Source organism: Oryctolagus cuniculus, chromosome 15, assembly GCF_964237555.1.
Source record: "Oryctolagus cuniculus chromosome 15, mOryCun1.1, whole genome shotgun sequence".
In the NCBI taxonomy this organism is placed as follows: domain Eukaryota; kingdom Metazoa; phylum Chordata; class Mammalia; order Lagomorpha; family Leporidae; genus Oryctolagus; species Oryctolagus cuniculus.
In genome coordinates, this window is record NC_091446.1 from 63,616,821 (window position 1) to 63,638,979 (window position 22,159).

General features: G+C 41.3%; 1 protein-coding gene and 1 non-coding gene across 7 annotated transcripts in view; both read right to left on the reverse strand.

Annotated features, from left to right (window-relative positions):
• The window catches only part of MICU1 (mitochondrial calcium uptake 1), a 229,765-nt gene that overhangs the window by 162,731 nt on the left and 44,875 nt on the right, over nucleotides 1–22,159 (reverse strand). For 4 of the 6 annotated variants that reach the window (XM_002718431.5, XM_051823786.2, XM_070057805.1 and 1 more), the window contains exons 2-3: nucleotides 18,250–18,411; nucleotides 6,459–6,630 (exon numbers count right to left, since the gene is read on the reverse strand). In XM_002718431.5, the coding sequence (XP_002718477.1) occupies nucleotides 6,459–6,630; nucleotides 18,250–18,410 (333 nt within the window). In that variant the 5' untranslated portion in view covers nucleotide 18,411. The remainder of the gene's footprint in view (nucleotides 1–6,458; nucleotides 6,631–18,249; nucleotides 18,412–22,159) is intronic. The other 2 variants (XM_070057806.1, XM_051823788.2) reach the window with 1 other exon arrangement.
• Nucleotides 5,459–5,647, reverse strand: LOC127484306 (U2 spliceosomal RNA). Its single transcript, XR_007911177.1, has one exon. It is a non-coding gene; the product is annotated as a U2 spliceosomal RNA (small nuclear RNA).

Here is a 22,159-nt window from a genome sequence, read left to right on the forward strand (position 1 = left end):
AAATCCTTACTTAAGGTATACTAAGCTGATCTTCTGTATATTAAGATAATCGAAAATGAATCTTGATGTGAATGGAAGGGGAGAGGGAGTGGGAAAGGGGAGGGTTGTGGGTGGGAGGGACGGTATGGGGGGGGGAAGCCATTGTAACACATGAGTCGTACTTTGGAAATTTATATTCATTAAATAAAAGATAAAAAAAAAAAAAAAAAAAGGAATGAAACAAGATGATTAGGCCGGTGCCGCAGCTCACTAGGCTAATCCTCTGCCTTGCGGCACCGGCACACTGGGTTCTAGTCCCGGTCGGGGCACCGGATTCTGTCCCGGTTGCCCCTCTTCCAGGCCAGCTCTCTGCTGTGGCCCGGGAGTGCAGTGGAGGATGGCCCAAGTGCTTGGGCCCTGCACCCCATGGGAGACCAGGAGAAGCACTTGGCTCCTGCCTTTGGATCAGCGCAGTGCGCCGGCCGCGGCAGCCATTGGAGGGTGAACCAACGGCTAAAGGAAGACCTTTCTCTCTCTCTCTCTCACTGTCCACTCTGCCTGTCAAAAAAAAAAAAAAAAAAGAAAAAAGAAACAAGATGATTATTATAAAAATCAGTTTAGTGGTTTCCTGCATTTGTCTTTTATTTACCGTAAAAATCATTTTTTAAAAATTCAGACATTCTGTATGATGTTGAATAGCAGAACAAGACTTACAGATAAAAGACAAAAAGTCTAGATTCCAGCTGGTGCTGATGCAATGAGTACATCATGCAAATGCCTTGATGTCCTCCTGAATGAGATGCATTTAATTTGTGGGTTCAGGACTGGATAATAGGTGGTCTAGGAGGTGTGGCTAACAGTGCCACCATCCCCAATTGCCCTTCCTCCACGAGAGTATCTCTTTTCACCACAGTTGTGAGATGAGATGAGATGAGATGAGATGAGATGAGATGAGTGGCTGGTGTCTCTACTTGCTTTTCATTCCACATCACCACAATGAGCAGCCCTCTGATCCAAAAGCCCACATATTTTAACTATTTCAGTGGGTTTACATAACTGGACTGAAGGATGGAGGTTGGTGGGTGGAAAATGAGCTCTTTCAATGTTTAAAAAAAAAGAGGCCGGAGCTACGGCTCACTAGGCTAATCCTGCACCTGTGGAGCCAGCACTCCGGGTTCTAGTCCCGGTCAGGGCGCTGGATTCTGTCCTGGTTGCTCCTCTTCCAGTCCAGCTCTCTGCTGTGGCCTGGGAAGGCAGTGGAGGATGGCCCAAGTGCCTGGGCCCTGCACCCGCATGGGAGACCAGGAGGAAGCACCTGGCTCCTGGCTTTGGATCTGCGCAGCGCCGGCCATTAGGGGAGTGAACCAACGGAAGGAAGACCTTTGTTTCTTTGTCTCACTGTCTAACTCTGCCTGTCAAAAAAAGAAAAAAAAATACATATTTTCCCTTGGTCCTAATACCATTCAATGGCTTAATTTTGGTATATTTGCCTATGGAAAAACCTATGCTGTAATATCTTGAGCCCAACAAGTGAACACAAGTTAGAGTGAGTCTGTGTGGCCTCCAATGTCAAAAATAATGCCCAAGAATGGAATGAAGACTGGAGTCAAGACTTAGAAAAGGTAGCAGGCATAAAGGTTTTAGAAATACATTACGGGCTCAGCACGCATTCTCTCATGAGGTGACTTATACTCTTATCTATATCTATAAGCCAACATCTCTCTTCCATGTTAAAGACTCCTTTCCTTTTCTTCCTCTAGTTAATTTTTGGTCATCTACAATAATAACCATCTGTCACAGAATGACCTCTTAAAGTTCTCCACAATTCCAAGTTCCAGGATACTAGTTTCATTGGGTAAGAAGCAAATGAATTTTTTTAAAAGATTTATTTATTTATTTGAAATGTAGTTAGAGAGAGAGAGATTTTTTTCCATCAGCTGGCCTACTTCCCAAGTGGCTGTAACAGCCAGAGCTGGGCTGATTAGAAGCCAGGAGCTTCTTCTGGGTTTCCCATGTCAGTGCAGGGCCTAAGCATTTGGATCATCATATGCTATTCTCCTAGGTGGATTAGCAGGGAGCTGGAACAGAAGTAGAGCAGCAGGAACTCTAACTGGCACCCATATGGGATGTCGGCACTGCAGGTGGTGGCTTTACCCACTACACAGTAGCGCCAGCCCCCATAGATTAATTTTTGTCAGGGCCGGTTCTGTGACTTAGTAGGTTAAGCCTCTGCCTATGGTGCTGGCATCCCATATGGGCACCAGTTTGTGTCCTTGTTGCTCCTCTTCTGGTCCAGCTCTCTGCTGAGGCCTGGGGAAGCAGTAGAAAGAAGATGGACCCTGCACCAGCATGGGAGACCTGGAAGAAGCTCCTGGCTTAGGATCGGCTCAGCTCTGACCATTGCAGCCACTGGTGAGTGGACCAGCAGAAGACCTTTCTCCCTGTCTGTCTCTTTCTGTAACTCTACCTCTCAAATAAATAAAATCTTAAAAAAAAAATTAATTGGTCAGTAAAATTAACAATATGAAACATGAGTTACTATAGTGACATTCTTAAATATCACTCAGAACAAATTCTAGCATTATTAAAGACTATTTTCTCATTTATAGTGTCTTATTATAGTATTATATAGTAAATATAATAATATATCTATATAATAATAAATATTATATAGTATAATATATAATATATAAAAATATATATTATATTAAATATACATTATATGTTATAATATATAATATATTATATAATATATAGTATAATATAATACTATAATAATACTATAATAAAAGTATAATAAATATTATATAGTATTATAGTAAAAGTATGTTTTTGAAAATTTCTATGCTTTTATTAGAATATTTAAAAATACATAAACACATATTTATTATGTGGAAAAACTCTGTGGCCTTTATTTTTGGCCTTTTAAAACAAGCACACTCTTAGTTAGGGTAGATTAAAACAATATCACAAATATATCCAAAATACAATGGCTCAAACAAAATCAAAGTTGATTTCTAGCAAACAATGCAGAGTACAAGGGTAGAACACTGTAAATTCCTCCGGGTACTCAAGCTGAAGGCAGCTGATGTGTGGCTCCCAAGGTCAGTCCTAGTCATCACACAGGAAGGGGAGAAACAGCACTGAAAAATCCTGCAGGAAGCTTTAGATGCCAGGTCTACAAGAGCCTGAAATCACTCCCATTTAATAGATAACTAGCCAATTCCACCACAGTGCATAAAGTGAGAAACCAGGGCTCAGGTCTCATTAAAAAAATCCTAAGATCACTGAAATGGCATGACATTAACTGACCTAGGATATATCACAAAGTCAAGTGATCAAAATATGTTATGCTAGAAGAATGCAGTAGAATGAGCACAGATTTTTATTCCTGCCTCTATGAGTAAGCAACTGTATTTTACAAAAGCTACTTAACTGTTCCAAGCAATTTAGCAAACAGGTATGCACACAGACATGCATACACATACATATCCATATATATCCATATGCATGCATATAGATAAGTATATACAATACTTGACACACAGAAAATGCTCAACAAATATTAGCTTCCTGGCCATTTTCTAATCACTCTGTTATTTGTATAATAAGTAAGTTGAATTGAGTATTCAGTCATTTTACCAATTTTCTTTAGTTAAATGTTTGGCATATATTGCTTATTTTATGGTACCCAAAAAGCTCAATAAGCTCCTACAAAAAACAGAACTGCACAAAAATATTCTAAAAACACTTAGGGAAAAAATGCAAAGTAAGCACAAAATCAGATAGAGTCATTTCTGACAAAAAGGAAATAATGAAGCAACCTAGAAATGACCTGAATAAGTACAGTGCATTTATTTATTTATTTATTTATTTATTTAATTTATTTTTTTGACAGGCAGAGTGGACAGTGAGAGAGAGAGACAGAGAGAAAGGTCTTCCTTTTGCCGTTGGTTCACCCTCCAATGGCCGCCGCGGCCGGCGCGCTGCGGCCGGAGCATTGCGCTGATCTGAAGCCAGGAGCCAGGTGCTTCTCCTGGTCTCCCATGCGGGTGCAGGGCCCAAGCACTTGGGCCATCCTCCACTGCACTCCCTGGCCACAGCAGAGAGCTGGCCTGGAAGAGGGGCAACCAGGATAGAATCCGGCGCCCCAACTGGGACTAGAACCCGGTGTGCCGGCGCCGCAAGGTGGAGGATTAGCCTATTGAGCCACGGTACTGGCCTGAATACAGTGCATTTAGAATGCAGAAAGACCTGCAGGAGGGAAAATACACACACTTATGCAGGCATGTGCAGAAACAGTAAAGTAAAAGGGAAAGAAAATAAATTTTGGAAACTTACCACAGTATCATAAAATTTTTTAAAAAATTATTCGTTATATTTTTTCTAGAAGAATGGCAATATTCTAGAATACACATATAGAAAGGCAACTGACAAATTATGGGACAGTACTTGAAGAACTAACTCTGAATGCAGCAGAAAGAACTAATGAGAAAAAGCATGAAAGAACAGGTAAGATACAAACAGGATGTGTGAGGAGTCAACATAAATTTAACAGGAGTTGCAAAATAAAAGAGAAAGCAATATTGAAGCAAATTGTGAGAATTTCCCAGAACTGAAGTCCTGAATTTCATAAAGAACAATAAAAAAAAAAAACTAAAAACACTATAACTGGGGTGGGCAGTGTGGTGCAGTGAGGTGAGCAGCTGCTGGCAATGCCCACATCCCATATTGGGGTGACTGATCCAGTCTCGGCTGAGTCTTGGCTCCTCTACTTCTTATCCAGCTTCCTGCTAACGCACGTAGGAAGTGGCAGATGATGGCTTAAGTGTTTTGGTCTCTGCTGCCCACATGGGTGACCTGGATGCAGTCCTCAGCTCCTGGCTTTGGCATGGCCCAGCTCTAGCTATTACATGCATTTGGGGAATGAACCAGTAGATAGGGGATTTCTCTCTTATTTCTATCATTGTGCCTTTCAAGCAGATGAAAATAAATTTTCTTTTCTTTTCTTTTCTTTTTTTTTTTTTTTTGACAGGCAGAGTGGACAGTGAGAGAGAGACAGAGAGAAAGGTCTTCCTTTGCCGTTGGTTCACCCTCCAATGGCCACCGCGGCCAGCGCGCTGCAGCCGGCGCACCACGCTGATCCGATGGCAGGAGCCAGGTACTTCTCCTGGTCTCCCATGGGGTGCAGGGCCCAAGCACTTGGGCCATCCTCCACTGCACTCCCTGGCCACAGCAGAGAGCTGGCCTGGAAGAGGGGCAACCGGGACAGAATCCGGAGCCCCGACCGGGACTAGAACCCAGAGTGCTGGTGCCGCAAGGCGGAGGATTAGCCTAGTGAGCAGCGGCGCCGGCCATGAAAATAAATTTAAAAATTAAAATACAAACTATAATCAAAGCAAGCAAAATTTAAAAGCAGTAAGCATAGACTAACATAGGATGCTATGAACTAAACAGTATGACTGACTCAACCTTTTTATAGAAGAATTTTTTTTAATTTAAAATAAAATTAAACACAGAAATCTATCACTTCATCTTGGAAATGATAAGCAGCAAATTCAGGGTACTGATTAACCTCTGAAGAGGCAGAGAGAAGAACGGGTTTAGGGAGGAGCATGCAAGCAATGTATTTCTACACTTGATCTTAGCCAAAAGGCCGAGAAGCAATTCACGCACTGTATTTTTAATTTTCATTTCTTTTAAAAAATCTGGAGTAAATATAAATAAATCTTGACAGTCACTTGAAATTTCTGCTGTCATCAAAGTTCCTTGGTTTTCTAGAGATTAGATATTTACAAAGAGATTATGCTCTCTGTTTACAACCTGACATCCTAGATAAGAAATACTACAAAGATTCAACATATGAGTACATGATAATGTTTAGCATGAGGAAGATGCAGAAACCCAGCATCAACTTAGGTAGCTGAATTAAAGGACCTAAGAAAGAATATGCTAATTCTGGTTACCAACCTTAGATCCTCTTAACTACCCCCTTAAAATCAAATTCAAGAGAACCTTTGGGCCGGCACCGCGGCTCAACAGGCTAATCCTCCACCTGCGGTGCCAGCACTCCAGGTTCTAGTCCCGGTTGCTCCTCTTCCTGTCCAGCTCTCTGTTGTGGCCAGGGAGTGCAGTGGAGGATGGCCCAAGTGCTTGGGCCCTGCACCCGCATGGGAGACCAGGAGGAAGCACCTGGCTCCTGGCTTCAGATCAGCGCGGTGCGCCGGCTTCAGCGGCCATTGGGGGGTGAGCCAACGGAAAAAAGGAAGACCTTTCTCTGTCTCTCTCTCTCACTGTCCACTCTGCCTGTCAAAAAAAAAAAAAAAAAAAAGAACCTTTGGCTTAGAACAATGAAAATAGCAGAGGTGAATAACCTGGAAGTGAGTATGAATCATCTGAAATGCACAGTAAAAATAGTGAACTGCATTCTTCTACTTGAGGTTATGGTTCTGATTGACTTATATGACTGTGTTCCATACCTTTCTGTCTCTGAATCCACGTTTCTTCTTTTTTTCTTCTGGATAAGGCTCAAGAGAAGTATCTGCAGCCTTTTTCTCATGGTTATAAGCTTCTCCTTCATCTTTATTCTTCCCGTTATCACCAGTTTCAGACTTTAGGTTGTTCACATATTGTGGAGATTCTGCATGAGCCCTGGATACCAAAAACAAGAACAAAAGCCTAGGTTAGTTGTGATATCCATCACATTAAGCAAAGAAGCACCCAAAGAGATGGCTTAGCAGGAGCAACAGCAATGACAATTATCACGATATCTGAACAAAGAGGTCCCTCATCACATGACCTGGCAATCCCATTTCTGGTTACATATCCAAAAGAATTGAAAATACAGTCTCAAAGAGATATTTATGCACTCATGTTCACAGCAGCACTACTCACAATAGCTTAACATGGGAGGGACCCAAGTGTCCTTTGGTGGACAAACGGATAAACAAAATGTAGTATACAAATTCAAGATTTTTCAGACTTAAAAAGTAAGGAAATTGTTACATCTCAAGGATAAACCTTGAGCCCATTACATGAAATGGAATAAGCCACTCACAGAAAGATAAATATTATATCATTCCACTTACAAGAGTTATTCAGAGCAGTTAAATCCAAAGAAACAGAGAAGAAAGGTGGTTATTAGGACTGAAAGGAGGCTTTTTAACAGGCATAGAGTTAGAGTTTTGCAAAAGGCAAAAGTTCTGAAGACTTGTTCACAACAATGAGAATATAATTAACACAAGTAAACTACATACTTAAAAATGGTTAAGATGGTAAATTTTGGGGACGGTGCTGTGGTGCACGAGGTTAATCCTCTGCCTGCAGTGCCGGCATCCAATATGGGCACCAGATCTAGTCCCGGCTGCTCCTTTTCAGATCCAGCTCTCTGCTATGGCCTAGGAAAGCAGCGGAAGATGGCCCAAGTCCTTGGGCCCCTGCACCCACATGAGACCCGGAAGAAGCTCCTGGCTCCTGGCTTCAAATCAGCTCAGTTATGGTGGTTGCAGCCACTTGAGGAGTGAACCAGTGGATGGAAGAACTTTCTCTCTCTCTCTCCCTCTTACTGTCTCTAACTCTCCCTCTCAAATAAATAAATTAAATCTTAAAAAAAAATATGGTAAATTTTATGTTACATGCCTCTCAACACAACAAAAAAGGATACAAGCAAAGAAAAAATAGGAGCCTAAAAGAATAAAAAACATTCAAATAAAAACTTAAACATATAAAAAAATTCTACATGAGGGCAGACATTTGGCCTACTGGTTAAGGTGCTGGTTAAGGTACCTGCATACCATACGTTTGAGTGCCCGAGTGTGACAGCCAGCTCAGGCTCCTGACTCCAGCTTCTTGCTGCTGTGTATCCTGGAAGGCAAGGGTGATGGTCCTGGTAGCTGGGTTCCCGTCACCCATGTGGGAGGCCTGGATTGAGTTCCAGGCTCTTTTGCTTTTGCTCCAGCCTGACTCCTGGCCACTGAGGCTGCTAAGGGAGTGAACCAATGGCTGAAAATGCACACCCTCTCTATCCCTCAAGTAACTTTCTACTTTGGTTCAAACTTCTTTTTAACCTTGATCAAATGATGTACAGGATCACATCATTGCTCTATTTCCCTCTGAAAAATCTCCTATAACTAAAAAATTATGGATGGTCTGCTGAAGGGGAGACCCAATTTATTTATCTATGGAAGCAAAACACAGTATTCACTCAATCCACTCTTCAAGTGCAATAGTAGCTACACTAATTGCTAAAATTAAGACCTGAATAGGACTGTTCTTGTCTCCAAGAAGTTGAGAGTCAGTACAGAGTGTAGACAAGTAAAACAAGGGAACACATAAGGACAGGAAAGAAGATCAAGAAAAACTTCCTAAAAAGAATGATTTATGATCAGCCTTTTTTTAAAAATACGATTTATATATTTATTTGAAAGGGAGAGTTATAGAGAGAATGAGAGACAGAGATCTTCCATCTGTTAATTGAATCCCCAGCTGGCTGCAACAGCCAAGGATGGGCCAAGTGGAAGCCAGGAGCCAGGAGCTTCATCTGGGTCTCCCACATAGGTGCAGGGGTCCAGACACTTGGGCCATCTTCCACGGCTTTCCTAGGCCATTAGCAGGGAGCTGGATCGGAAGTAAAGCAGCTGGGACACAAACTGGCATCCAGTGGGATGCTGGTGTCACAGGCAGTGGCTTTACTCCCTTTGCCACAATGCCCAGTCCCTGATCTCCCAACTTATAAACCTGAAGTTCTACAAAAGAAAAGCTACAGCTATTAAAAAATAATTTGGTATGACAGAAACTCTCCTAACTATATTTCTTTCAATCAGTTCACTTAATTAACCAGCATTCAAAATCTATGCACAAAAACCTAGGGGCTATTGTCCATGACCCTCTGATTGCTCTCGTATAGTAGACTGGCCTCACTCTGGTTACCCCTGTGACTCCACCTTGGGCAATTCATGCTTATAAGAATCATTTTTTTCCCATTACTGTAATGAATAAAATAAATATTACACAACTAATAAAGCACAATGATGTATAAAAAAAGAACTTCTGTTCCCAACCACAATGGAGTAACTGTACTAGATTTGAGTTTCCATTGGAGCTAAAATAGAGAAAATTGAAGAAAATATATGAAACAAATGCTTTGAGACACTGCACATCAGTCAGAAACGCTGAGAAAAGTGAGTTCTATACATGCCCTGAATTTGTCTGCAGATGTTTTCCAGTCCACATGTAGGATCCAAGCCAAACACAGCGACCTCACTAAATTGAGCAAAGTTCGGAGAAGCACTGGAATCGATGAGGCAGAGGACCCAAGAGGAAGAAATCACACAGAAAAAGAGCTCCAAAAACCTACACGAAGTGCCCTGGAGAACTGAGTGCACACTAAGCACACTGAGCAGCACATTCTTAGGTTAAACCACCCAGAAAAGTGATCAGAGAGCGAGCAGTGGGTCAAATAATTTCCAGAGTTCACAAGCAGAAAACGTTCTAGTTCTGACAAGTACACACCCCCAAAAGTGTTATGTCATGTTACTGGGCTAAATGAGCACAAAGAAAATGGTGCTCTAGACCATTCTTTAAAAAAAAAAGTTTAATTGAACAAGCTTTGGAAGATCAAGCAGATTCTCTAATAAATTAACTGCTAAAAGAAAAAAACTCAACACATTAAAATACTGCAGGAAAAAAAAAAACGGTGACCTTGAACACACTTAAAGATACGGTATCTTTAAGGTGTTTCATAAAAAAGAAAACAAGGTCAACCTAGAATTCAACATCTCTCGAAAATCTCCTTCAACAGTGAAGGCAAAAATGAAGATATTTCCAAACAAAAGCTGATAGAATCTACTGCCAGCAGACAAACACTTTTAGAAATATCAAAGGAAATGTTCCCATACCAGGCTAAAGAAGGATACTAGATGGACTAGTGGATGGCAATTGTATGTCCAACTTTCTTTCAAATAAAAATGAAAATAATTCATTAAAAATATATATCGGACTATTTAGCAGAGGTGGGGAAACATTCTGACAAAGACAATTTGGATATTTATAACATCATTCACAGGCCATACAAAATTATCAACTTAAAAATTAGCCTGCTACAGATTTATTGAATTTCGAATCCTGCCTTGTGGTTGCCTTAGCAGGGCCAGACCAGGTGATTTTGTTGGCTTTACATGGCCTGCAGGCTAGACATTCTCCACTACTGATAAAGCAGAGATACAAAAGTAATAACAATGTGTGAGTGGTGTATGAGTAATAATGATGTGTGAGGTTTATAGCATATGTAGATATAAAATATATAAAGGCAATAGCAGAAAGAAAATAAAAAAACAATGTTGCAAAGTTGTTTTTGTTTTGCATTTATTTGTTTGAAAGATAGAGAGACAGAAAGAGCTCCTATCTATTGGCTCATTCACCAAGTGCCTGCAACAGCCAAGACTGGGCAGGAGCTGAAATCTAGAGTTGGAAACTCAATGCAAGTCTCTTCCTGACATGGGTGGTAGGATCCCAATTACTTGAGTCATTACCACTGCTCCAAGGGTCTGCATTAGCAGGAAGCTGAAGTCAGGAACTGCAGTCGGGTATCAAATCCACGTACTGTGACATGGCACAAGGGTGCCTTAAGTGGAGTATTAACCACAAGGCTAAACTCCTGCCCTGTAAAGTTCTTACACTTATGAGAAGTGATGCAGTATTATTTGAAGGTAGTTATGACAAATTCAAGATGTATGCTGTAAGCTTTAGAGCTTAGTTAACTAAGCTGTTAGTTGACTATGGAGTTAGTTAGGAGTTAGTTAACTATGGTTCTACAGCTCAAATTCAGTCTCTTACCATTTATTTTTTTTTAAATATTGTCTAAGCACACTTTATTTATTTATTTATTTTTGACAGGCAGAGTTAGACAGTGAGAGAGACAGACAGAAAGGTCTTCCTTCTGTTGGTTCACCCCCCAGATGGCTGCTACGGCCGGTGTGCTGCGCCAATCCGAAGCCAGGAGCCAAGTGTTTCCTCCTGGTCTCCTATGTGGGTGCAGGGCCCAAGGACCTGGGCCATCCTCCACTACCTTCCCGGGCCACAGCAGAGAGCTGGACTAGAAGAGGAGCAACCGGGACAGAATCTGGCACCTCAACTGGGACTAGAACCTGGTGTGCCAGCGCCACAAGCGGAGGATTAGCCTAGTGAGCCACAGAGCCGGCCAGCACACTTTATTTTTTTTAAAGATTTATTTATTTGAAAGGCAGCATTACAGAGAAGCATTGAAAGAAAGAGAGAGAGAGAGAGAGAGGAGAGGGAAAGAGAGAGAAAGTCTTCTATCCGCTGGTTCACTTCCCAGATGGCCACAACGGCCGGAGCTGGGTCAATCCAAAGCCAGGAGTCTGGAGATTCTTGCGGGTCTCCCACGTGGGTGCAGGGGCCCAAGGACTTGGGCCATCTTCCACTGCCTTCCCAGGCCATAGCAGAGTTGGAATGGAAGTGGAGAAGCTAGGACTTAAACTGGTGCCCATGTGAGATGCCTGCACTGCAGGCGGCAGCATTACCCTCTACACCACAGAGCCAGCCCTTCCTACCCATTCTGGTATATCCTCAAGCTGAGTGGTTTCTACATTATTAAATGGTTGAAAAGAAGCAAGAGAATAATATTTGGTGATACATGAAAAATTATATGAAATTCAAATTTCAGTGTTCATAAAGTTTTACTGGAATATAGCTATTCTCTTTCACGTATGTGTTATCTCTGGCTGCTTCTGCACCACAACAGAAGTAGTGACATAAAGTTTATTATCTACAAAGTATAAAGTATTTGCTTTCTGGTCCTTTATAGAAATGTTTGCCATTCCTGTTTTACAGCAATTATGAGGAAGGGAGGGGGAAAGCAGGAGAGGCAGGCATAAGATGAGCAATCTTACAGCACTAAAATCCTGGTACTCCATATATTTATGATTTTGAAAATTAATAAAATCAGAATCTGTAACAAAAACATATGTTTTATAAAAATCCTAATATTGAGGATATCCTGTTAACATATATGTTTTTTGTTTCTGGATGTTTTAGATTTACAAATTACAAATGCTGTACCAACAAAAATATGAATTCTCTGTGTGTGTGTGTGTGTGTGTGTATACACATCTTCTTGTCAGCTCTACCACAAGTATTTTCCAAGACCACCTAAGACTTTCTAAGGATTCTGTTCACATATCATTATCTCATAGTTGTATTAGTGCCTCTCAGTAGCTTTTCCCTACTTGAGTTGTTCCCATTGTCATTGTTATATTAATCTCTTCAATATCTATTTTTATCTCTTGCTTCAAAACCTCTTTGGTCACCACTGACCTCCTTATCAGTACACAAGGTCTTCTATATAGTGGTCTCAACTTTTTCAGAAAGTCAGTCTTTTCTGCCAATGCTCTCTTTTCCTCAGCATCACTTATCTGCATATATACCCAATAATGACATGCATGGTGGCTGACTACCTGCTACGCACTGTCTACCAAAAAATAAAGGTGCCAGGTACTATTCTAAGCAGTGAAGAAACAGTAACTCATTTAATCATCAAAACATCATTATGAACATCAAATTCGGTGAGCTCAGAGGGCTTTCATGGCCTTGGCAACTCATGACTAGAGCCTGGGGAGATTGCTGACGCCTTAAACAAGAGTGTCAATTTGTTAAGTCAACAACAGGAGTCACTGTGCACTTACTCCCCATGTAGGATCCCTGTCTTTAATGTGTAGTTCAATGTGAATTAATGATATGACTAGTGCTCAAGCAGTATGATCAGGACTATGAAAGAAGGTGAAGGCAGAGAACTCCCCAGTAAAAGTACAAAGGAATTCCAAAGCAAACATCAGAAATATTTATGGAGATGTGGCAGGGCCAAGTCATTACTTATCAATAGTCACTTTGACTGCAGATGACCTCAACTCTCCAGTTAAAAGATTCAGACTGGCTGAATGGATTAAAAAACAAAATCCAGGCAGGCGCCGCGGCTCACTAGGCTAATCCTCCGCCTAGCGGTGCCGGCACACCGGGTTCTAGTCCTGGTCAGGGCGCCGGATTCTGTCCCGGTTGCCCCTCTTCCAGGCCGGCTCTCTGCTGTGGCCAGGGAGTGCAGTGGAGGATGGCCCAGGTGCTTGGGCCCTGCACCCCATGGGAGACCAGGAAAAGCACCTGGCTCCTGGCTCCTGCCATCGGATCAGCGCGGTGCGCCGGCCGCAGCGCGCCAGCCGCGGCGGCCATTGGAGGGTGAACCAATGGCAAAGGAAGACCTTTCTCCCTGTCTCTCTCTCTCACTGTCCACTCTGCCTGTCAAAAAAAAAAAAAAAAAATTCCACCTATTCGCTGCCTACAAGAAACACATCTCACCAACAAGATACATGCAGACTGAAAGTGAAAGGATGGAAAAAGATATTCCATCCTAACAGAAACCAAAAAAGAGCTGGTGTAGCCATCCTAATATCGGACAAAATAGACTTTTCACAAAAAGTGTTAAAAGTTTTAAGACAAAAAAGGGCACTATGCAATGATTAGGGTCAGTTCAACAGGAAGATGTGACTACACTAAATATATATGGACCTAGTTAGAGGACACCTAGCTATTTAAAAGAAACGTTAATGGATCTAAAGGGAGGCATAGACTCCAACACAATAGTAATGGAGAACTTCAATACCCCACTTTCAGCAATGGGCATATCAACCAGACAGAAAATCAGCAAGGAAACAACAGTTAATAGATACTATAGACCTAATGGATATCTACAGAACTTTTCATCCTACAGTTGCAGAATATATATTCTTCTCACCAGTGCATAGAACTTTCTCTAGGATAGATCACATGCTTGGCCATAAAGCTAGTCTCAGCAAATTCAAAAAAATCAAATGCATACCATGCATCTTCTCTGACCACAATGGAATTAAGCTGGAAATCAACAAATCAAGAATCTCTAGAACATATGCAAACACGTGGAGACTGAAGAATGTGCTCCTGAATGAACAGTGGGTCACAGAAGAAATCAAAAGAGAAATCAAATAACTATTGAGGAACAGGTTTTTTTTTTAATACTATTTTTTTGCACTCTTTACTTAGTATAGAGTTAATCTTCTGTGTATAAAGTTAATTGAAAATAGATCTTAGTGAAAAATAAGAATGGGAAGAGGAGAGGGAGGAAGAAGAAGGGTGGGAATGGGGGTGGGAGGGTGGATATGGTGGGAAGAATCACTATCACTATGTTCCTAAAGTTGTATTTATGAAATGCATGAAGTTTGTAAACCTTAAATAAAAGGTTTCTGGGGAAAATTTTTTTTAAAAAGATTTTATTTATTTGTTTGAGAGGTAGAGTTACAGACAGAGGGAGAGACAGAGAGAAAGATCTTCCATCTACTAGTTCAATCCTCAAATGGCTGCAACAGCTGGAGCTGGGCTGATCCGAAGCCAAGAGCTAGGAGCTTCTTCTGGGTTTCCCATGTGGGTGGAGGTGCCCGAGGACTTGGGCCATCTTCCACTGCTTTCCCAGGCCACAGCAGAGAGCTGGATCAGAAGAGAAGCTCCTGGAACACGAACCGATGTCCCTATGGGATGTCGGCACCACAGGCAGAGGCTTAGCACATTATGCCACAGTGCTGGCCTCCTCCCACCCTGTCCAGGGTTTCTTTAAAGGACAATAAATATGTTCTGAATTAAATGGTAGTGATAGTTATACAATCTTGTGAAAATACCAAAACTACTAAATTATCATACATGTAAAATTGATAAATTGGAATTGGCACTAGGTATAGCAGATACAGCTGCCTCCTGTAGCACTGGCATCCCATATGGACCCCGGTGCAAGTCCTGGCTTCTCCACTTCTGATCCAGCTTCCTGCTAATGCACCTGGGAAAGTAGCGGAAGATGGCCCGAGTCCTCGGGGACCTCTACCCGCATGGGAGACCCAGAAGAAGTTTCTGGTTTCAGACTGGCCCATCTCTGGCTGTTGCAGCCATTTGGGGAATGAACCAGCAGATGGATGATCTCTCTCTCTATATATATATATCTGCCTCTCTCCCTGTAAGTTTGCTTCTCAAATAAATAAATAAATCTTTTAAAAATAATTGTGGTAGGAGAATTATATCTCAATAACATTACTATTAAAAAATCCAAAATTTAACAACATATGTACAAGATTTATACACCCAAACCCAAAAAACTAAGAGAAATTTTAAAACATTTAAATAAACCAAGAGGTACAAAGTGTTCATAGATTAAAAGGCTTAATACTAAGATGTTGATTCTCCCCATCATGTTCTATAGATTTAAAATGCAAATTCAAAGTCCTAATCAAAGTCCTAGCAGATCCTCTCAGGAACTAAAAGGTTGATTATGAAATTTATATGGAAATGTAAAAACCTAACAGACTGAAAAAGAAGAAGGACTCAAACACTACAGGACTTAAATATTTGTTTTTAAAAAAAGATTTATTTATTTAAAGACAGAGTTACAGAAAGAGGTAGAGACAGAGAGAGAGGTCTTCCATCTGCTGGTTCACTCCCCAGATGGCAGCAACGGCCAGAGCTGATCCGATCCGAAACCAGGAGCCAGGAGTTTCGCCCGTCTCCCATGTGGGTGCAGGGGCCTAAGGACTTGGGCCAACTTCTACTGCTTTCCCAGGTCATAGCAGAGAGCTGAATTGGAAGAGGAGCAGCCAGAACTAGAACTGGTGCCTATATGGGATGCTGGTGCTTCAGGCTAGGGCTTTAACCCACTGTGCCACAGCGCAGGCCCCTTAAATATTTGTTTTTAAGACTTAACGATAGGGGCTGGCTTTGTGGCATAGCAGGTAAAGCCACCACCTGCAGTCCCGGCATCCCATATGGGCGCTGGTTTAAGTTTTGACTGCTCCATTTCTGATCCAGTTCTCTGCTATGGCCTGGAAAAGCAATGGAAGATGGATGGCCCAAGTCCTTGGGACCCTGAAGAAGCTCCTGGCTCCTGGCTTCAGAATCAGTCCAGCTCCAGCCATTGTGGCCATTTGGGGACTGAACCATAATATGGAAGACCACCACCCCACCCCACCCCGCCTCTGCATGTCTGTAACTGTCTTTCAAAGAAATAAATATATCTTTTTTTTTTTTTTTTAAGAAAAGACAACAATAATCAAGATTGTCACATTAATGCAAACAAAGACAGATTAGGGGAACAGAAGGGAGTCTAGAAAGAAGCCCATACCTATGCTAATGATTGAGACAAGATGGGGTGCGTTCAGGGTGGTATGGCCATAGACTAATGACTGACTGTCAACAAGAACACCAACATAATTCAGTGGTAAAAGGATGGTTTTTTAATAGAATAACTGGATATCTTACGAAGGAAAAAAAAAAGGAACCTCTAATCTCATACTAAACATAAAAATTAATTCAAAATCAGTTCTTGATCTAAATATAAAAACTAAACCTATGAAACACAAGAGAAAATCTTCACATCTGGGGACAATAATACTGCCTAGCTAGAAAAAAAAGCACTAACTATATAAGAAAATTTGATAAGCTAGAATTCATCAAAATTAAAATTTCTGCTCTTTCAAAAAACCATGAATGAAATGAAGAGGCAAGCCATTTAATGGGAGAAAACAATTACAATAAACATATATTTAACTAAGATCTTAGACACAAATATATAAAGAATTCTTAGAGCTAAATAATAAGACAAATAATTCAGTATTTATATAGGCAAACTAACTAGATGCCTCTGAAAAGAGGACAAAGAAAAAACCAGCACATAAAAAGATATTCAGCCTCATCAGTAATCAGGGAAACAGAAATTCAAACCACAGTAAAATGCCACAACACTCTGACTAGAGAAGCTAAATTAAAAGACTCAAGGTAAATCCTCATGCATTGCTGGCAGGAATTTGTATGGGATAAATTCTTTGGAAAACTGGTGGATCTGAGTAAAGTTCATATATTTGCCATAGGACCTAGTAATTCCACTTAGGCATTAAACCAAAAGAAATAAAGACTTTTACATGAATTTCAAAGCAATTTTATAATGAGAGCAAAAAACTGAACAGAGTGTAAAAGTCCTTCACCTAGAAAGTAGATCAACAAATTGTGATATATTAATACAAAGGAATATTTTTCAATTATTAAAAAGACATGAACTTCCGCTACAAATGGTTAAATCTCAAAAACATTAGGCTGAGTGAAAGAATTCAGATTCAAAATTACATCTACATTAAGTTCTTGAAATTCAAAACTGACTTACAGTGATATGGATCAGATCAGTAGTTGTCTGGAGTGGTGGGACTTTATGGGTGGATGGAAATGTTCTATATCTTGATTTAGGGATACTTACATAATGCACAGATTCGTTAACAATCTATATATTTAAAATGAGTATATTTTTAGCTATATTATTCTTCAACAAAACTGATTTTTAAAAAATGTAGTTCTTTGAAGAAGCCAAACATAATGAAAAACAACTGCAAGAGAGGGTGAACCAGATAAACCATAAAACACATAGGGAGGGGCAGGCATTTGGTCTAGTTATTAAGACACCAGATAAAATGTCTACATCCTATATTTGGAGTGCTCAGGTTCGATTCCCAGCTCCAGCCCCCAATTCCAGCTTCCTGCCAATGCAGATCCTCTGAGGCAGCAGGTGAGAGCTCCATTAGCTGAGTGCCTGCCTCCCACATGAGAGAACCTGCTCAAGCTATGGGCCCAACCCGGGCCTTTGGGAGTACTTGAGAAGTGAACCCGGGCATCGGAGTGCTCTTTCAAGCTTGCTCTCTCTCTTACTCTTTCTATCTTTTCAGCAGATAAAATTAAAAATCCAATCAAAACAACGACAACAAGCCATAGGGAATGGTAGAGTTAGAAACACAGTACATATGTATTTTAAGAAAGAGAAAACTATGGCTCATTGCATTCTCACTTTCCTCAGGGAAGTTTCAATAACTAAAAGAAAATTATCAGGTGACAAAAAAGTATTAAGATTCATTAGTTAATTTCATATGGCCATGAAATTCTGAAGTCTCAGAAAGCATTTTCTAAAGCTATTACAGATATCTTTGGAACATTATTAAAAATGTACATATCCTGAACCACAATGTTTTCCATTTCTTGTCTTGGCATAAAAGCTGACTTCTCTAAAATATCTTATTTCATAGAACAAACAGTATCAACACCAAATGATTTCGAATATAAAGTTAAGCCTGAAATGAATCCTTCCTGATTATACAGACAGCTGGAAGAATGAACGTCCATGCGGGAACAGGAAGGCTGGGGAACTCTCACCTCTTCCACAAAAGCCCAGTACTTGCAGTTACTGCAGATGCTCCCAGGAACGCCACCATCATTAGTCTTCTCCTGACCTGAGTAGGCTGGGAGGCTCCATGGTACCATCGAGAGCCCACAGCCAGTTCTGCCAACGCAGAGAGTGAATTAAGACGAAACATCCTGGGGACAAAAAGTAGGAATGTCACTTCAAGGCTACTGGTAGCGACTGACAATGATGATTATGATGCTGACAGTATCAACATCACTTGCTGACGAAGTGCTTATTCTATGGCACACGTTATTCTAAACACTTGGCATGCATTGTCCCATTTAATTCTGAAAACAATCTCGGCAGAAAAATCACTACTACTCATAACCCTAGTACGTAAAGTACAATTAGAAGACAAAAACCACATGATAATCAGGGGATAGAGAGACAGCAAAGACAGGGAGCAGCCACCAGTTTTGGGCTGCCGCGTAGTTACCAAGATAGGATCGAACCTGTCAAAGGGCTGAGACCCAGACCTCGTGAAGGTGGACTTCAGATTGCTAGGTAAAGCCACCCACAATGGGGAGATGCCATAATTCACTGGAAAACTGCACGTGGGAGTGCTGCTGTCAAAGCTCTCACAGGGTTGAGCACCACTAAGTGTCCCAGTAGCCCCTGCATGTCATGGGAGCCAGCAGACAAGAACACACTAGAATCAGGTAGAAACTGCCCTTCCTTCTCCAGTGTCCCTCTAGTCCCTCTACTGACAAAGCTGAACAATAACTGGCAAGGGAGAAATTTTTAGAATCACAATCAGGGGAATAAAAGATGGATTTAGAACTGAAAAGAAGCACATGGATACTAGCACTCTGATGTTACAGCTGTGATGTGTGACTTGCTCCACAGCATGCAGTTAGGATCCCAGAGTCCAAGTTTTTAACTAGGAAATGCTGCTGCCTCCTCTCTGATAACTCTGACATTGCTTCTGTGAAAAGAATTTAAGTACTCATTAAATCTTTCTCATACCCAGACCCTTAGAAGTCTTCTTCCCAAACAGATGCTCTCATGTCATACTTAAAACTTCACTAAAAAATTCCTTTAATATTTTATTTCATATGAGACTCCTGTATTAGTTCATATTATTGCCCCATGAACATTCACTTTCCCATTCTCCATCCCACAGGCAAAGACTATTTTCCATGTCTTTCAATTTTGTGTATCTTGCCATGTGCCTTGCTTGAGCAATGAAATATAGGCCAATTCCATGAACTCCTTTTTTTTTTTTTAAGTGTATTTATTCACAGAGAGAAAAGGAGAGACATACACACAGATACACACACACACACACACACACACACAGATCTTCGATTCACTGGTTTACTCTGCAAATGTTCCCAATAGTCAGGGCTGGGCAAGACTGAAGCCAGGAGACTGGAACACTTTCGAGGTCTCCCACATGGGTGACAGCGACCCAAGCACTTGGGTCATCACCTGCTACCCCCCAGGATGTATATGGAGAAAGCTAAATCAGAAGTGAAGTAGCTAGAACTTGAATCAGCACCCCAATCTGGGATTCAGGCATTCTACGCAGCAGTTAACTGGTGTGCCACAATGTCTGATCCTCATTACCATCAAATGATTTTAAGAGGAGTTACTGTTGGCCGCCTTGTGCTCCTGTACGCCACCAAAAGATCATGCCTCAAGGAAACACTGATCCTTCAACTCGGGTTCCATAAAGAACAGACCTGAGCCTGAAATAAACCACTGTCAAGTCCAGCTAAACCAGCTGAGCACAGCTGCAGAATGCTGGTAGAAATCAACGTTATGATAGCCATGACGAGTTCTGGGGTTGTTTGTTGCCAAAGCAAAAGCTGACTAATTCAGCATCTAAGAGAATTACTGGGAAATTCTAATTCAGCAGAATTGATTAAGCTCATTCTATATACATATTCAGCACTGTGTTACTTTTTTTTAGGTCAAAACACTTTTACATTCTAATTAGGCAAGATACACATAAAACATTTTCTGAAAGAACACATTTCTATAAGAGTATCTTGAAGAAATATAAAAGATTATGGGATAAATGGTAGAAAATTAAAGACAAAAGAAAACTGGGTTGAGCCTGGGCCAGTCAGTAAAGGCTTTTGTTTGATCTTAAGCCTCAGAATAGTGTAGGATTTTCATCAAACGACAGAAATGTCAAGAGTACTCCAAAAGGATTAATTCAAGTACTTCCATTTGGGGAAATAATGTGGATTTTTTTCCCTCTAGACATCAACCTTGAGGTCACAGAATAGCCCCACGTTCTTTTATTACACACAGCACACTGAAGGAGAATGGGCATTGCTTTCTGGCTCCATGACCTTTATACTGTTAATTCATTCAGACTACACAAAGTATTCATGTCTCCCCCTTTCATTTTTCTCAAAGCATAGTTCATTGCTTCCTAATTTAAATCCTGTGTTTGGAACACATCTTATGGCAGTTCATATATCTTTTCATACATAAGTTTGCCTCCCCCTCTCGGCTTTAAACTTCTTCCAAGGCCAAATTAAAAAGTGACACAGAAGGAAAACAGAGAGATATCTTCCATTCTCTGATTCACTCCCCAAATGCCTGCAACAAATGGGGGTAGGCCAGGCCAAAGCCAAGAGTCAAGAACTTCATCAAGATCTCCCCATGTGGATGGCAAGAACCTAAATACCTAAATCCACTGCTTCCCAGTTGCATCCGAATGAGGCCGGATTAAACATGTTGACTAACAGGAACTCACATCGGAACTCCCATACGCATCTAAAGAAGCAGCTTAGCTGGCCTGTGCCGGTTACTGACTCTTCCTTGGGACCTATACCTGTAATCTCCTAAATAAATCTTGCTCCTAATCCCCCTTCATCTAATCTAGATCCATTTTTTTTTATTTGAAAGAATTACAGGGAGGGGAGGAGAGAGAAAAGTCTTTGATCCCCAACACTTTTCTAAATTCACTTTCTATTTTTTTTTTTAAAGATATATTTATTTGAAAGTCTGAGTTACATAGAGAGAGGAGAGGCAGAGGGAGAGAGAGGTCTTCCATCTGCTGGTTCACTCCCCAACTGGCTGCAACAGCTGGAGCTGTGCCCATCTGATGCCAGAAGCCAGGAGCTTCTTCCAGGTCTCCCATGTGGGTGCAGGGGCCCAAGGACTTGGGTCATCTTCTACTGCTTTCCCAGGCCACAGCAGAGAGCTGGATCGGAAGTGGAGCAGCCGGGACTCGAACCGGTGCCCTTATGGGATGCCAGCGCTTCAGGCCACGGTGTTAACCCACTGCGCCACTACATCGGCCCCATCTAGATTCATTTTCTAGTACATGGGTTGTTATATTATAGATATTTAAAATATCTGTAAAATATATTTCATTTTAAAACCAACAATGTCTGGGTGCAAACTATATACATACTGGCTTCTAATATTTATTTTTTATTTTTTTATTTTTTATTTTTTAATTTTTTGACAGGCTAGACAGTGAGAGAGAGTTATAGACAGTGATAGAGAAACAGAGAGAAAGGTCTTCCTTCTGTTGGTTCACTCCCCTAATGGTTGCTATGGCCGGTGCGCTGCGCTGATCCAAAGCTAGGAGCTGGGTGCTTCTTCCCAGTCTCCCATGCAGGTGCAGGGCCCAAGCACTCAGGCCATCCTCCGCTGCCCTCCTGGGCCACAACAGAGAGCTGGACTGGAAGAGGAACAACCGGGACTAGTACCTGGTGCCCCAAATGGGACTAGAACCCGGGGTGCCAGAGCCGCAGGCAGAGGATTAGCCTAGTGAGGCACGGCACCGGCCAGCTTCTAATATGTAAGCACATTTCTCAGTCTCTAATTTACTAAGAAAACTTTTCCATTATTTGGGTTCAAGTCAGGTTCAACGACTTAGCTGTCTCCTAATATTACTGAGTACTGACTCTT